Below are 16,958 nucleotides of genomic sequence, written 5' to 3' on the forward strand. Positions count from 1 at the left end.
GTGTGCATGAGGAGCAATGGCGCACAGCTGCAGTGCTGTGCGCTACCTTGGAGAAGACAGAAGTCTTCAGCCGCCGATTTTCCGGACCACCTTCTTGTTTCTGGCTCTGAAAGGGGGACGGCGGCGCGGCTCCGGGAACGGACGACGAGGTCGGGTCCTGTGTTCGATCCCTCTGGAGCTAATGGTGTCCAGTAGCCTAAGAAGCCCAAGCTACCACCACTTAGGTAGGTTTGCTTCTTCTCCCCTTAGTCCCTCGTTGCAGTGAGCCTGTTGCCAGCAGGTCTCACTGAAAATAAAAAACCTAAACTATACTTTCTTCTAGGAGCTCAGGAGAGCCCCTAGTGTGCATCCAGCTCAGCCGGGCACAGAAATCTAACTGAGGCTTGGAGGAGAGTCATAGGGGGAGGAGCCAGGGCACACCAGATAGTCCTAAATCTTTCTTTAGATGTGCCCAGTCTCCTGCGGAGCCGTCTATTCCCCATGGTCCTTACGGAGTCCCCAGCATCCACTAGGACGTCAGAGAAAAATATATATATTTTTAAAAACTTTTTCTTACTTTACAATCCACGTGGACTACGATTGGGAACAGTAACCTGTACCGAGCGCAGCGGTAGCAGAGGGAGGCACCTTGCCCGAAGCATGACAAGCCATGTGAAGAGAAACAGCACACTAATTGGGGTTCCAGGTCACTTTACGAAAAAAACGACACCAAAACCCCCCAAAAACTCATGTCGACCTTTTTCCATGTTTACCTTTTCTGTATTGACCTCATGTCCATGTCGACCTATTTCAGGTGCCGACCTACACTGTCAAAAAATAGTGGTCAACCTAATGACTGTTGACCAAGTTAGGGTCGACCCAAAGAACCACACCTGTGATGCTGTTGGACAATGTCCCATAACCTCACATGGGATGTCATGTACAGTGAGGTGATTACTCCCTGGTCATTGGCAGTGACAGTTAGTACAGTACAGTATAGTATAGTGTGTGTATGAAGCACAATGTAAAGCACAGGGGACACTGAGGGGGAATGCTCGGAGCCCGGGCCGCGCTGATTAGCCGCATACAAGGACAGCGCTGCCGTCAGCCCGTCACCCCACAGAGTCCCAGCAGCCGGGTCACACCGGGTCAGACCCATGTGGCTCCAGTCAGTGTCGGGGAGAAGGCGGGACGCGACGGCGAAGGGCGGGGCCGGCGTCTTTACGACAGTGTTTGCGGCAGTAGCGGCGGTGTCACAGGCTGCCGTACGTGAGAGAGACCGGCTGCTGCTGCTGCGGACTGAGCGGTCCCTCTCCCCGGGCACAGCGCCACATGCCCCCGGCTCACGATGGACTATGACTTCAAGGTGAAGCTGACGGGGGAACGGGAGCGGGTGGAGGACCTATTCGAGTACGAGGGCTGCAAAGTTGGACGAGGCACTTACGGTCATGTGTTCAAAGCCAAGAGGAAAGATGGGTGAGTGTCAGGGCCCTGGGCAGGCCGGGGTCCCCACCGGGGTGTCAGCGGGGCCTGGGCCTACAGGGCAGGACGTGTGATGCTGGGAGAGCCCTTTATGGCAGACACAGACTGCTCACGGTTGGTATCTACTTGATTCTAGCATCTACCGACTGCTCACAGGCAGATAGCCCTGATCTCCTGCTGTATATGCTGGGATAGGGCTGCTGGGAACAGAGCACTCATCATTATAGCTTCATAGGGGTTCTGTGCAACATATATCTATCACATAGCTCCTGTGTATATTATACTGACCACACATTGTATACTGTATATACACAATATATTTCTCCCCCTAGTACATGTCACATAGCTCATGTATTCATTGTACTGATCACACATTGTATACTGTATATACACAATATATTTATTCCCTACTGTCAGTTAGCTTCTGTATACATTATACTGACCACATATTGCATACTGTATATACACATATTTAGCCCCCTAGTATATGTCACATAGCTCCTGTAGACATTATACTGACAACACATTGCATACTGTGTGTACACTATATTTATCTCCCCTAGTATGTCTCTGGTTTCTTTATATGTTATACTGATCACACATTGCATACTGTATATACACTATATTTATCTCCCCTAGTATATGTCTCTAGTTTCTGTATGTTATACTGATCACACATTGTATACTGTATATACACTATATTTATCCCCCCTAGTATATGTCTCTAGTTTCTGTATGTTATACTGATCACACATTGTATACTGTATATACACTATATTTATCCCCCCTAGTATATGTCTCTAGTTTCTGTATGTTATACTGATCACACATTGCATACTGTATATACACTATATTTATCTCCCCTAGTATATGTCTCTAGTTTCTGTATGTTATACTGATCACACATTGTATACTGTATATACACTATATTTATCCCCCCTAGTATGTCACCTAGTTTCTGCACACAGGACACTGACCACAAAATATTTACTGAACATACACCATAATATTTATCCCTCCTACAATATGTCACCTAATTGCTGTACACATTACACAGAACATAGTGTATACTGTACGGTATGTACACAAAATGTATCCCTCCTACTGTATGTCATCCAGTTGCTGTACATAAGAAACAACACACATTGCAGGTTGTGTATACACAATATATTTATCTCCCTGGTGTATGGCATACAGTGTATACACAGTATGTTTACTCTCTTGGTATGTCATGCAGTTCGCATGTATACTGTACTGGGTGCATTCTGGTCCATGTTGCGGAGAGAGTGAATAGGTTATTGTTCTTAAACACACTCTGGTCTCATAGCCAATTGCACATAAGATGTATAAGATGGATTTATGTCACAGCATGTTAAAATCTAAGTTTACAGGATAACAATCTGTGTGCATATAGCCATAACCCATATTGATCATCTATGAAATGCTACAGGGTGGGCGTATCTGTTACTACACTTGGCTATATACACATTGGTGCTTGTTCTATGTTGGTAATTTTTTTTTTTTTTTCAATGACCAGATTATGGGGGATATTCAATTATCCGCAAATTCACGGCAATTTTGCGCCCGAAAATTTTTCGCGGCAATCGTCCGAAAATTGCAGCGAAAACGCTCCGTTTTTCGACCTATTCAATTCCGACCGGGTTTCACGTGAAAATTCTTGCAGTGAAAAGTGCAGGTGAAAATGGGGAAATCAGCCTGTACCCCAAAAAATGCTAAACTAACATAGGAAATCAGAAAAGAAGTGTATTAGAGATCACGTTAGAGAGTTTTTGGGGACTTAAATTGTGTGAAATGGCTGTTATATGCATTTTTTTTTAAAATGCAAAAAAATTATAGAAAGCAAGTTTTTTTTGAGCAAAATAAATGCTCTTATTAAATTTGGGGTACATGAAAATGGGTATAAGTATATATTTGGGTCATTTTAGGGTACTTTAAAAAAAAGTGGAAACAGACCGATTACTCCCATCTGCAAGCCTAAAAAACACCTGTCCCACTCATAAAGCACCCCAATATACCTGCCCCATACCTTGAACCCCAATTTCTATCACTTTTTACTTTTTCACCCCAAAAATGACATGTCATTATTGGCCAATTAAAAATAATTAAAAACTTCAACGTGCCTAATTAGTCATTAAGGGGGGTGTCCCAGGAGTTCTGTACCATATCCAAACATTTTTACCTTAAAATAGTGACTTTTCCCAACTTTTCACCTGCTTCAGAGAAGGTGAAGTGAAATTAGTGAAAAAATGATCACCGATAAATTTCCCAGGATAATTGAATAGGCTGTAATTGCGTTTCACGTGAAAAGTCAGTTTTTTCACCCGAAAACCGGACTTTTCACGTGAAAAGTCCGTTATCACTGCTAATTGAATATACCCCTATGTCTTCATTTACGCTCTGCGGGCATAACACTATCTGTGCACGTCTGACCCAGGAGCTGTAACCATAGATGGGATCATTCTTGGGTTACACTTTCTTTTACCACTTTGCTTTTCTGCATTGGGTTTTTTCCAATGCGAGGTTTAACAGATGTGTCTGCAATGTGTTGTAGCTCTTTGGCAGGCGACGTTTCACCATGTTTCTGAAATACTCTGTAATTGGTTTTCTGTTTTTTATGTGTTTATGCTCACTGTGTTTCGCCGGCTGGGAAATCTTGTTGTGCGATCTGTTATTACAAATAAAAGGTGTTTGGAATAAATGGCATGTGTACTAATGGCATACGTGATGAGTAGGACTGCAGGGTAGAGAGATTTCCATCACATTTCTTGCTGTTGTACAGTATATGACACAACATCATTGTTTGCGCTTGTCAAATACACATCGGAAATGATGGCAAAAATAGAGCAGCACTTGTTTGTAGTATACAGTACTTGAAAACTAGTTACTTGTGTAACTTATTAAATATGTTAAAAAGTAAAATGAAACAAGTAAATTCCACGTAGTTAATGAACTTGAGTAATGTGCCTTTTTGAAATTTCAATTTCTTCAGAACAAATCTGCTGTTAGGCCATATTACATTACACGGTCTCAATTTGGAGTAATTATTCCCTGACTGGTATCATGTGTCTGAGAAAAGTACTGTGTCTCCGGGCAAATAAGGAACAAAGATGATAATCTAGCCGTCTTTTAAAGATCATTGTGTAAATGCAGTAAGGCCTGACGCGTTTCGTTGTGTAAAAGAAGCAATTTCATCAGAGGTATGGCCATATTTCGTTATATATCTGTATATAGTACCCTATAAATTACAAACCTCCAACATCTGTCTTTTTCAAAGAAGATCCATGCTTCAAAACAACATATTTCTGCCTGTAACAGTTTGGGCTGTGATTTAATGGGTGTAGATACCCCTAGGATATTGCTTTACCAATGTATCCTATTGTGCTAATTACTGAGGAGGACATATTTTAATTTTCATGCACAAAATAGCACATATAAAGCTACCATATATGTAGCAATGCATCTCATCTACAATTAGGCCCATCAAAATTAAAATATATTTCTCATGCCCTAGTGGATGCTGGGGTCCACTTCAGTACCATGGGGTATAGACGGTTCCGCAGGAGCCATGGGCACTTTAAGACTTTTTCAGAGTGTGAGCTGGCTCCTCCCTCTATGCCCCTCCTCCAGACCTCCATTTAGAAAATGTGTCCAGGCAGACTGGATGCACTCCAGGGGAGCTCTACTGAGTTTCTCTGAAATACTTTGTTAGGTTTTTATTTCAGGGAGGACTGCTGGCAACAGTCTCCCTGCTTCGTGGGACTGAGGGGGCAGAAACCAACTTCCTGAATAGTTTCATGGCTCTGCTTCTGGCTGACAGGACACCATTAGCTCCTGAAGGGTACTGAACACTAGCTGCGGCTATGCGCTCACTCCCACAGCCCGCCGTCACCCCCCCTTACAGAGCCAGTAGTCAGAAGACAGGTGAGTGTACAGAAGAGGATTTCAGTCATCGTGACGACTAAAAGGTACCGCGCGGCGGGCGGGAACGCTGCGCATCATGCTACCCATCAACACAGGCACAGCAGGGTGCAGTGGGGGGGGGGCGGGCCCTGGGCAGCATGAACCTACTCAAAACTGGCTAACGTGGGGACATAAGATGCTGAAGCACAGTCCTACCTCTGCCAGTATAAAAAAATAGTATTGAAAAGTCTGAGTGGAAACGCGCCATTACGGGGGCGGGGCTTCCCCCTCAGTCAGCCAGCATACTGCTCAGCGCCATTTTTTCTCCTAGCAAGCTACAGAGAAGAACGCTGGTCCTCCTCCACTTCTGAACCAAGTATCGGGGTGCAAAACAGGTGGGGGGGCACAGTATAATTTGGTGCTGTATAGTGAATTTGTCATTATAAAAGCGCTACAGGTCTGGGCATTTTGTGTTATACAGGGATTATATAACTAGCGCTGAGTAGTGAACTGGCAAATCCTTTCTGTGTCCTTCTGACAGATTTTACTGTGGGTCTGTCCCCTATAAGTCCCGGAGTGTCTGTGGTGTGGTCGTGCACGTGTGTGACATGTCTGAGGCAGGGAGCTCTTTCCCTGAGGGAGCCATTTTAGGGACACAGAGTTGTAATGTGGTGGCGCTGCCGGCACACCACGAGCCTGAATGGGTGAAAGAATTACGTGATAGTGTGAATCATATCAGTAGGAGATTGGTTAAGTCTGAGTCTCATGCAGAAAACTGGAGAAAATCAGTGGAAGATGTGATTATTCATAGTTCTGCCTTTTCATCCACAGGGGATCCCTCTGGGTCACATAAGAGGCCATTTGCACAAATAGTACAAACTGATACCGACACTGATTCCTGTGTCGACACTAGTGATTCCAGGGGAATAGATCCTAAATTGGCAAAAAGCATTCAATATATGATTGTTGCTATAAAGGAGGTCTAAGAAGTTACGGAAGCCCCTCCTTTACCTCAGGTGAAGGCTTAATTTTTTATAAGGAAAAGAAAATTAACGTAACTTTCCCTCCTTCTCACGAGCTTAATACTCTCTTTATGGGAGTTTGGGCAAACCCTGAAAAGAAATGTCAGATTCCCAAAAGAATTCAGGTTGCTTATCCTTTCCCGGCAGAGGACAGGAAAAGGTGGGAGCCACCCCCCGTTTTAGACAGTGCCCTGTCACGATTAACTAAAAAGGTGATTCTCCCTGCGCCTGGGACGGCTTCACTAAAGGAGCCGGCAGACCGCAAGTTGGATACTACGTTAAAATCTATTTATGTGGCCAATGGTACACTACTCAGACCCACCATTGCTTGTGTGTGGGTGAGTAGTGCTATCGAAAAATGGTCAGATAACTTGTCACTTGAAATTGACACAATAGATAGAGACGAGATACTCCTAATGTTCGGTCATATCAAAGACGCTGCTGCATACATGCTAGAAGCCATGAAAGATATTGGGCTCTTAGGTTCAAAAGCCGCTACCAGGGCAGTCTCCGCTCGGAGGGCGTTGTGGCTTCGCCAATGGAATGCTGATGCAGATTCCAAAAGAAATATGGAAGCTCTCCCGTATAAAGGTGAGGCCTTGTTTGGAGATGGGCTGCATGCGTTAGTCTCGGCGGCTACCGCTGGTAAGTCGACATTCTTGCCTTATGCTCCTGCGCAGGCGAAAAAGACACCACTCTCAGATGCAGTCCTTTTGGCCCAACAGATACAAAAAGGGTAAAGGTTCCCCTTTCTTTGCAGGTAGAGGGAGGGGAAGAGGAAAAATGTCCACAGCGTCCCCAGGATCACAGGAGCAGAAATCAACCCCTGCTTCTGCCAAATCTGCAGCATGACGCTGGGGCTCCCTCGCAGGAGTCCGCTCGGGTGGGAGCACGTCTGAAACTTTTCAGTCAGCTCTGGGTTCAATCTGGCCTGGACCCATGGGTCTTGCAAATAGTGTCCCATGGATACAAACTGGAGTTTCAAGACGTCCCCACCCCCCCATGCCGATTTTTCAAATTGACCTTGCCAGCTTCTCTCCCGGACAGAAAAGTAGTAACAGCTGCAATTCAAAAAATATGTCCGGATCAAGTCATTGTCCTGGTGCCCTTGTCACAACAGGGAGAAGGTTTTTATTTAAGCCTCTTCGTAGTTCCGAAGCCGGACGGCTCGGTCAGACCAATTTTAAACCTGAAATCTCTGAATCTCTACCTGAAAAGGTTCAAGTTCAAGATGGAGTCTCTGAGGGCAGTGATTTCCAGTCTGGAGGAAGGGGACTTCATGGTGTCAGTGGACATAAAAGATGCCTACTTACATGTCCCCATTTATCCTTCTCATCAAGCTTATCTGAGATTCGCAGTACAGGATTGCCATTACCAGTTCCAGACGTTGCCGTTCGGACTCTCCACGGCACCGAGGGTATTCACCAAGGTGATGGCAGAGATGATGGTCCTCCGACAGCAAGGAGTCAAAATAATCCCTTACCTGGACGATCTCCTGATAAAAGCGAGATCCAGGGAACGGTTGGTGCAGAACATTGCACTCTCCCTGTCAATACTCCAACGACACGGTTGGATCATGAATTTTCCAAAGTCGCAGTTGGAACCGACTACAAGATTGTCCTTTCTGGGGATGATACTGGACACAGAAGTACAGAGGGTATTTCTTCCAGTAGAAAAGGCTCTGGAAATCCAGAGAATGGTCAAACAAATTTTGGAACCAACAAGAGTGTTGATCCATCAATGCATTCGGTTGTTGGGAAAGATGGTAGCAGCCCACGAGGCCATACAGTTTGGCCGATTCCATGCCAGAGTATTCCATTGGGACCTGTTGGACATGTGGTCCGGATCCCACCTACACATGCACCAGAAGATAATCCTGTCTTCCAGAGCCAGGATTTCGCTCCTGTGGTGGCTACACAGTTCTCATCTACTAGAGGGACGCAGGTTCGGGATTCAGGACTGGGACCTAGTAACCACGGATGCAAGTCTCCGAGGTTGGGGAGCAGTCACACAGGGAAAAAGCTTCCAAGGAAAATGGTCAAGTCAGGAAACCTGTCTTCACATAAATGTTCTGGAATTGAGAGCCATTTACAACGGCCTTCTACAAGCGGTACATCTTCAAGATCATCCCGTGCAGATCCAGTCGGACAGTGTAACAGCAGTCGCGTACATAAACCATCAGGGCGGAACGAAAAGCAGAGCAGAGGTGATAAAGATCCTCCTCTGGGCAGAAAGACATGCAAAAGCTCTGTCGGCAATTTTCATTCCGGGAGTGGACAACTGGGAAGCAGACTTCTCAGCAGACACGATCTCCATCCAGGAGAGTGGGGCCTCCACCAAGAAGTCTTCACAGAGGTGACAAGTCTTTGGGGATTTCCTCAAGTAGACATGATGGCGTCTCGTCTCAACAAGAAGCTTCAGAGATATTGTTCCAGGTCGAGAGACCCTCAAGCAATAGCAGTGGATGCACTAGTGTCACAGTGGGTGTTTCGGTCGGTGTATGTCTTCCCTCCACTTCCACTAATACCAAAAGTTCTCAAGCTCATAAGAAGAACAAGGGTTCGAGCGATCCTCATTGTCCCAAACTGGCCAAGGAGGGCTTGGTATCCAGATCTTTAGGAGTTGCTCATAGAAGATCCTCGGCCTCTTCCTCTTCGCGAGGACCTGTTGCAGCAGGGGCCGTGCGTGTATCAAGACTTACCGCGGCTACGTTTGACGGCATGGCTGTTGAGCGCAGGATCCTAGCCCGAAAGGGTATTCCAAAGAAGTAATCCCCACTCTTATTCAGGCCAGGAAAAAAGTATCATTTAGACATTACCACCGTATTTGGAGAAAGTATGTGTCTTGGTGTGAATCCAAGAAGGCTCCTACGGAAGAGTTCCAGTTGGGACGTTTTCTCCATTTTCTGCAGGCGGGTGTGGATGCGGGCCTAAGATTGGGTTCAATCAAGGTCCAGATTTCGGCCTTATCAGTTATCTTTCAAGAACAATTGGCCTCCCTTCCAGAAGTTCAGATGTTCGTGAAAGGGGTGCTGCACATCCAACCTCCATTTGTGCCTCCGGTGGCACCATGGGACCTTAATGTGGTTTTGCAGTGCCTTCAATCGGATTGGCTTGAACCTCTACAGGAGATAGAATTGAAGTTTCTCACTTGGAAAGTGGTTATGCTGTTGGCCTTGGCATCCGCAAGGCGGGTGTCTGAGTTGGGGGCCTTGTCTCACAAGAGCCCTTACCTGATCTTCCATGAAGATAGGGCAGAGTTAAGAACTCGTCAGCAATTTCTTCAGAAGGTGGTTTTTTCTTTCCATATAAACCAAACTATTGTGCCAGTAGCTACTGACACCTTCACTGCGTCAGAGTCTCTTAATGTGGTCAGAGCTTTGAAACTTTATGTCGCTAGAACAGCTCGGATACGGAAAACAGAGGCTATGTTTGTCCTGTATGCTCCCAACAAGATTGCGTGTCCTGCTTCTAAGCAGACCGTTGCGCGCTGGATCAGAGGGACGATTCAGCATGCTCATTCCACGGCAGGATTGTCGATACCGAATTCGGTAAATGCCCATTGTACTAAGGTGGGCTCATCCTGGGCAACTGCCCGGGGGGTCTCGGCATTACAACTTTGCCGAGCAGCTACTTGGTCAGGGGCAAACACGTTTGCTAAGTTTTTTTTCAAGTTTGAAACCTTGGCCGATGAGGACCTCAAGTTTGGTCAATCTGTGCTGCAGGGTCATCCGCACTCTCCCGCCCGTACTGGAGCTTTGGTATAACCCCGTGGTACTGAAGTGGACCCCAGCTTCCTCTAGGACATATGAGAAAACAGGATTTTAATACCTACCGGTAAATCCTTTTTCTCCTAGTCCGTAGAGGATGCTGGGCACCCGACCCAGTGCGTACTTTACCTGCAGTGGTTAGTTTTGTAGTTAAACAAGTGTTATGTAACAGTTATTTTCAGCATGTTGCTGCAATTGTTCATGCCTGTTGTCATGGGTTATGTTGAATGCTATGTTGTGCGGCATGGTTGAGGTGTGAGCTGGTATGAATCTCACCATTAGTATAAAAGTAAATCCTTTCCTTGAAATGTCAGTCTCCCTGGGCACAGTTCCTCTACTGAGGTCTGGAGGAGGGTCATAGAGGGAGGAGCCAGTTCACACCCTTGAAAAGTCTTAAAGTGCCCATGGCTCCTGCGGAACCGTCTATACCCCATGGTACTGAAGTGGACGGTAGGTATTAAAATCCTGTTTTATTTATTACCAGTTATTTATATAGCGCACACATAGAATATTTGCCCATTCACGTCAGTCCCTGCCCCAGTGAGGCTTACGATCTATGGTCCTCATTCTGAGTTGATCGCCACGCTGCGACCAAAAGCAGCTAGCGATTAGGTGAAAAGCGGCATTTCTTCGCATGCGTATGGGATGCAGTACGCACGCGCAAAGTACTTTCACACAAAACTGCAGTTTTACACCAGGTCGAGCGACGCTTTTCTGTCGCTCTGTTGATCGGTGAGTGATTGACAGGAAGTGGGTGTTTCTGGGTGGTAACTGAGCGTTTTCCAGGAGTGTGCTTAAAAAAAAAAAATGCAGGCGTGGCAGGTCAAAACGCAGGCGTGCCTGAGCAAACGGGGGAGTGGCTGGCCGAACGCAGGGAGTGTTTGTGACGTCAAAGCAGGAATTAAACTGACTGATGTGATCGCAAGGTAGGAGTAGGTCTGGTGCTGCTCAGAAACTGCATGAAATTTTTTTTCGAGCAGTTCTGCTAACCTTTCGTTCGCACTTCTGCTAAGCTAAGATACACTCCCAGAGGGCGGCGGCTTAGCGTTTGCACTGCTGCTAAAAGCAGCTAGCGAGTGATCAACTCGGAATGAGGGCCAATATTCCCTACCACATGTACACACACACACATTCATACTACCCTCCTTACTTATCCGCACCTTGCGTGAGCTAGTACGTGATCAGTATATTAGTGTAGGCTGAGTGCTGTTGGCCTTCTAATACCCCTTTCACACCACTGCTTTCGACCCGGGTTGCCTTTGGTATGTAAAAAGGTCCCCGAAAAAAAAATCTGGGTCCAGTAACCTGGGAATCCAACCTAGCTTGTAGGGTAGGAAACAGGAAGGACCTGAGTTAAGGGGCAGTGTAAATGGGTAACCTGGGTCATCCAGGTCCTGTTCTCAGCATATGGAATGCTGGATTCCCAGTGCTTGGAGATGTTGGGCTAGATGCATCATCGCTTGGAAAGTGATAAAATGGAGAATGATAAAGTACCAGCCAATCAGGTCCTAACTAACATGTCACTGGCTGTGTTTGAAAAATGGTAGCTAGGAGCTGATTGGCTGGTACACTTTCACTCTCCATTTTATCACTTTCCAAGCGATGATGCATCTGGCCCGTTATCTCCAAGCTCTAACAGTACAGTTCCACTGCACCCGTTTGTAGTGTAAATGGTGCTGTCCTGGGAATAACCCGGGTCGGAGCTGTAGTTGAACGGTTTCTGACCCGGTTTTGAACAATGGGGCAGATGTATTAAGCCTGGAGAAGTGATAAAGCAGTGATAAGTGGAAGGTGATAACGCACCAGCCAATCAGCTCCTAACTGTCATTTTTCAAACCCTTAATGATTGGCTGGTGTGTTATCACCTTCACTTATCACTTCTTTATCACTTCTCCAGGCTTAATACAACTGCCCCAGTGTTTCAAATCCCAGGTCAGACCCAGGATTTTGGTGGGATAGGTTCTTATGTAATTGATGACAAGGCAATGATTAAGTATTTCAAGAAATGACAAGAGAAGAGATGACAAAGGGCTGAGCCTTTGAGACGGGGAGTCAGAGGTGGAAACTGTACCTTTTCTCCACTTCCCAGCAATTACGGACATGTTTCACCTACCCCTGAATGTCGCAGCAATTACTCCTGGGAGTAATCGTACCCAAGGTTTTGCACAGACAGCTCCACTACATATCTGGTCACATTGGGGGTAATTCAGAGTTGATCGCAGCAGCAAATTTGTTAGCAGTTGGGCAAAACCATGTGCACTGCAGGTGTGGCAGATATAACATGTGCGGAGAGAGTTAGATTTGGGGGGGTTATTTTGTTTCTGTGCAGGGTAAATACTAGCTGCTCTATTTTTACACTGCAATTTAAATTTCAGTTTGAACACACCCCACCCAAATCTAACTCTCTCTGCACATGTTATATCTGCCTACCCCCCCCCCCCCCCCCCCCCCCTGCAGTGCACATGGTTTTGTCCAGCTGCTAACAAACTTGCTGCTGCGATCAACTCTGAATTGTGCCCATTGTCCTTATCTAGAATACTTGGAAAGATTCCATGGGGGCTGATTTAATGGTTTTACCCCATGGCTACCACTAGGAGGCGTAAAGCAGAGCAGTTCAATGGTTGCTCCATTTAGACACTTTGTAGCTACAGGGATGACATTTCTTCTCGCAGCCTCATGAGAAAAATTGTGCACTTAATCAGCACTTTTGGCATCTGAACAGGAGTTTGAACGCACAAAACAGGTCTTTAGACAGGTTTCTGTTTTACGCGGCATAACCCTGTCTGTTTGGGTGCAGTGCGTGCGATCTGCATGTGCGCCCAAACAACAACTGAATTGTGACAATTGTTTGGGCGTCTAAATAGTCCTAAAAGCAAAAAAGGTAGGATCAGTTTGCTCCTTTGGCGCAAAGGGGAAAAATGATGAATTGTGTCTGTGTCTAACAATAAAAAACAATAGTCTGCGTACCCCCACTCACACTATGCGAGCGTGGGATATGTCCATAAAGGTATCTTTAACACGATATCACATCAATCTGGATCTTGTTCCAGGAGTCAATAAAAAACACGATTTGAAAATGACTGGGTATCATACCCCAACTCACACGAAACAGGAGATGATGACTCCTATAAAGGTATTTTTGAATATCTGATGTGGCTTTGGATATGCCTCCGTGGTGGGCGGTGATCTCATAAATGTAGAAAGATGGAAAAAACAACCAATGTGTAGTATTTCAATTAATGCCACTCATATGTGCAATTCGGGTGGTCTTCTGTTTGCCGGCGGTCGGGCTCCCGGCGCTCAGTATACCGGCGCCGGGAGCCCGACAGCCGGAATACCGACAATTATTTTCCCTCGTGGGGGTCCACGACCCCCATAGAGGGAGAATAAAATAGTGTGGCGCGCGTAGCGCGCCACCGTGCCCGTAGCGTGGCGAGCGCAGCGAGCCCGCAAGGGGCTCATTTGCGCTCGCCAAGCTGTCGGTAAGCCGGCGGTCGGGCTCCCGGCGCCGGGATGCTGGTCGCCGGGAGCCCGACCGCCGGCCAGCCGTAGTGAACCCGTGCAATTCTACACCATAAGGCAGTGGTTCCCAAACTTTTTGGAATCACGGCGCCCTAGAGCATCAGAATTTTTTTCACGGCACCTTCAGGACAAAAGCTTCTTATTGAGACATTTAGAAAGAAATATTAAATAAAGTGAATTGTGTTTATGTGTCATCTATAAGTTAAATTGTGTGTTGAGGGATAGGATTTGCTTCTGTTTGTCCACATATTGTATGATTGGCAGCCACCAGCACTGGTTTTGCCTATTACATTGACCATAAATAATTTTAATTGGTTCTGGACCACCAATCCAAGGCACCCCTGCAAGTGTCCCGAGGCACCCCAGGGTGCCTAGGCACACAGTTTGGGAACCACTGCCATAAGGTATGACTGTGCATTACTTACACTAAGGTTAAATGTTTTGGTTATAGATTTAAGCATCCACCCTATACAATGGTTAGTTTAAATGGGAGCGTACCACAAACTCACAAAATGGTCAATAGGGTGACTCTTATCAAGGTATCTTTACGCACTCATTCATATTCAAATGGCGTACCACAACTCACGAGTATAAATGCAGGGATACTCCCATCAAGGTTTCTTTATTGAATTCCTGCTTTGTTAGTCAAGAATGGACTCCCAAACGGTTATAGTGTCCCAAGGATTCAACAATAGATTTATTCCTCCAAAATACCGATCCACAAAGATACATGTAACCAATGTATAAAGATTTTATTTAAAAAAAGTCCATAAATTCCATAAAAGGACAATCGAATGATTAAAAAATACAATCAAAAAATTGCAAAAGATAAAATTTCAAAATCCAAAATTCATAACACAATTAAAAAAGGAATGATGAAAAAGTCCATAACAAATCTCTGTTCAAATGATTAAAGGCTACTCACACAGCGGTCTGTCGACGCGTTTCGGTCCTGGGACCTTTGTCAAGACAGACATTGTAAGTTTGGGGTACGCTCCCATTTAAACTAACCATTGTATAGGGTGAATGCTTAAATCTATAACCAAAACATTTAACCTAAGTGTAAGTAATGCACAGTCATACCTTATGGTGTAGAATTGCACATATGAGTGGCATTAATTGAAATACTACACATTGGTTGTTTTTTCCATCTTTCTACATTTATGAGATTACCGCCCACCTTGGTGGCATATCCAAAGCCACATCAGATATTCAAAGATACCTTTATAGGAGTCATCATCTCCTGTTTCGTGTGAGTTGGGGTACGATACCCAGTCATTTTCAAATCGTGTTTTTTATTGACTCCTGGAACAAGATCCAGATTGATGTGATATCGTGTTAAAGATACCTTTATGGACATATCCCACGCTCGCATAGTGTGAGTGGGGGTACGCAGACTATTGTTTTTTATTGTTAGACACAGACACAATTCATCATTTTTCCCCTTTGCGCCAAAGGAGCAAACTGTTTTGCTTTTACATACTTTTTTTGGATTTAAGGTGAAATCCAACTGGTTCAGTTTGCCCCACAGGCAGCATTTCCCCATTGCGCCACTGTGTATATTTTACTAAAATTTTTTTTGTTTAGACTTGTCTAAATAGTCCTGTTGCAGTAAATCAAACCAAAACCTGAATGTACAGTATGCTCTAATCATGCCCGAGCTGCAGAACAATTGAATCTGGCAACACGCAATGGCCTGCACCTGAAAAATTATTGAATTGCCTCCACAATATTTATTTTAGTAAACGTTCTGAACAATGGAAATTACATCACTGTCATATGCTCCATTAAATAATGCACATGCTGCTAAATCCTCGCCTGTTTCAACATTGGAGCTGACTAGTTGAGGCAAATTGGAACTAGTTTGTACCTGGAAAAAACATTGTGTTGCAGGGGGGGAAATGAAAAATGCACAGTATGCTGCTATGGAGGCACAGAGTTGCCCAATTCTAAAATGCAGTGTGGAAGCAGAACATACAATACATAAAAATGCATTTGCACACCTTGCTTGCAGTGATACATGGTTTATGCAAAAAGTGCACCAACCCTAAATCAGGGTCATCATTGGTTCCCAGCCTCTCTACTGTAGTACCATGACCAGCACTCCTGTACATATGTAAATTCAATTGCTGATATTTGTATAGTATTAGAAGATTTTATTTTGAAGCGGGAGTAAGAAAAGTTCACCCTACTCCACAGCCCTGGTTGCTGCTTGATGTTATGCGCACCGGTCTAACCAGTACATTATTACACGTTAAACAGGGATTTTCTTCCCACATTAATGAAAACCTAAGGGTTTCTGTAATGGCTAACCTGAGAGGGGTTGTCTGTGAAAGCTTGGGAGTCGGGAGCCCAAAGCTCAGAATGCTGACAGGTCCTGGTGAGTGTTTTAACCCTAACCCTAACCGTCCCCTCCTGCACCTAATGCTGCAGCATCCGATCCGATTCCTGTCACAATTTCCCTTCACTTCCCCTGGGAGCCTTGGACAAACAATTTGTTTTTTTTTGGACATACAATGTGCATACTATCTATCGAGTGATCGTATGCCTACAAAAAGCATGTTATCACCTTGAAAAAAAATGGCGCTGATTGAATGTTCCATCGAACGATGCATCGTATGTGCATGATACATTGTACGATGTGCATACAATTATGACTGATAATATGGGTTGTAGAGGATGCGACGCTCAAACCGCATGACCGTGCATTGCATCGTAATCATACCCAAAACATGCATGATGTGCATGAACGATGCATCGAAATCATACATTCGTACACGATATCATCCTAGTGTATGGCCAGCTTTACCCTCCCCCATACTTTATTCATCAGTCTGTATTGTGAGCGTCGGGATCCTGACCTACATCCCCTGAAATAGAAGATTTTCTTCCTTTGGTTTAGGATCCGTTCAACCCAGGGGTTTCAGTAAGCCAGGGGCACGTAATTTCTTTAGATCTTTCTATATGTTTCACTGGGGCTTCTGGAATGCAATATCTCAGCACACTATCCTGTTTTAAAATATTATAGTGGTTTTTAAAAAAAACCTATATATTACATTATATGTATAATTTAATATATATGATTTTATTTTCTTATTAGACCCCATTATCTATTTAGGGTAGAATGATCTATTATTTTTACCTTGTTTAGGCTTTATCTAGACCAGGCTTGTCCAACCCGCGGCCCGCGGGCCGCATGCGGCCCAGGTCGGCTAGTAATGCGGCCCAGTGCAATTTTTTATTTTTAAAGAAATTCTATTCTA

The 16,958-nt window shown here is 45.0% G+C and overlaps 1 protein-coding gene across 1 annotated transcript in view; it reads left to right on the plus strand.

The window, feature by feature from the left end:
* Positions 1-1,078: 1,078 nt before the first annotated feature.
* The window catches only part of CDK8 (cyclin dependent kinase 8), a 168,137-nt gene continuing 152,257 nt past the window's right edge, over positions 1,079-16,958 (plus strand). The window contains exon 1 of the mRNA XM_063951700.1: positions 1,079-1,455. Within this exon, the coding sequence (XP_063807770.1) occupies positions 1,328-1,455 (128 nt within the window). The 5' untranslated portion in view covers positions 1,079-1,327. The remainder of the gene's footprint in view (positions 1,456-16,958) is intronic.

The sequence above is a fragment of the Pseudophryne corroboree genome, chromosome 2 (assembly GCF_028390025.1).
Source record: "Pseudophryne corroboree isolate aPseCor3 chromosome 2, aPseCor3.hap2, whole genome shotgun sequence".
Taxonomy (NCBI): domain Eukaryota; kingdom Metazoa; phylum Chordata; class Amphibia; order Anura; family Myobatrachidae; genus Pseudophryne; species Pseudophryne corroboree.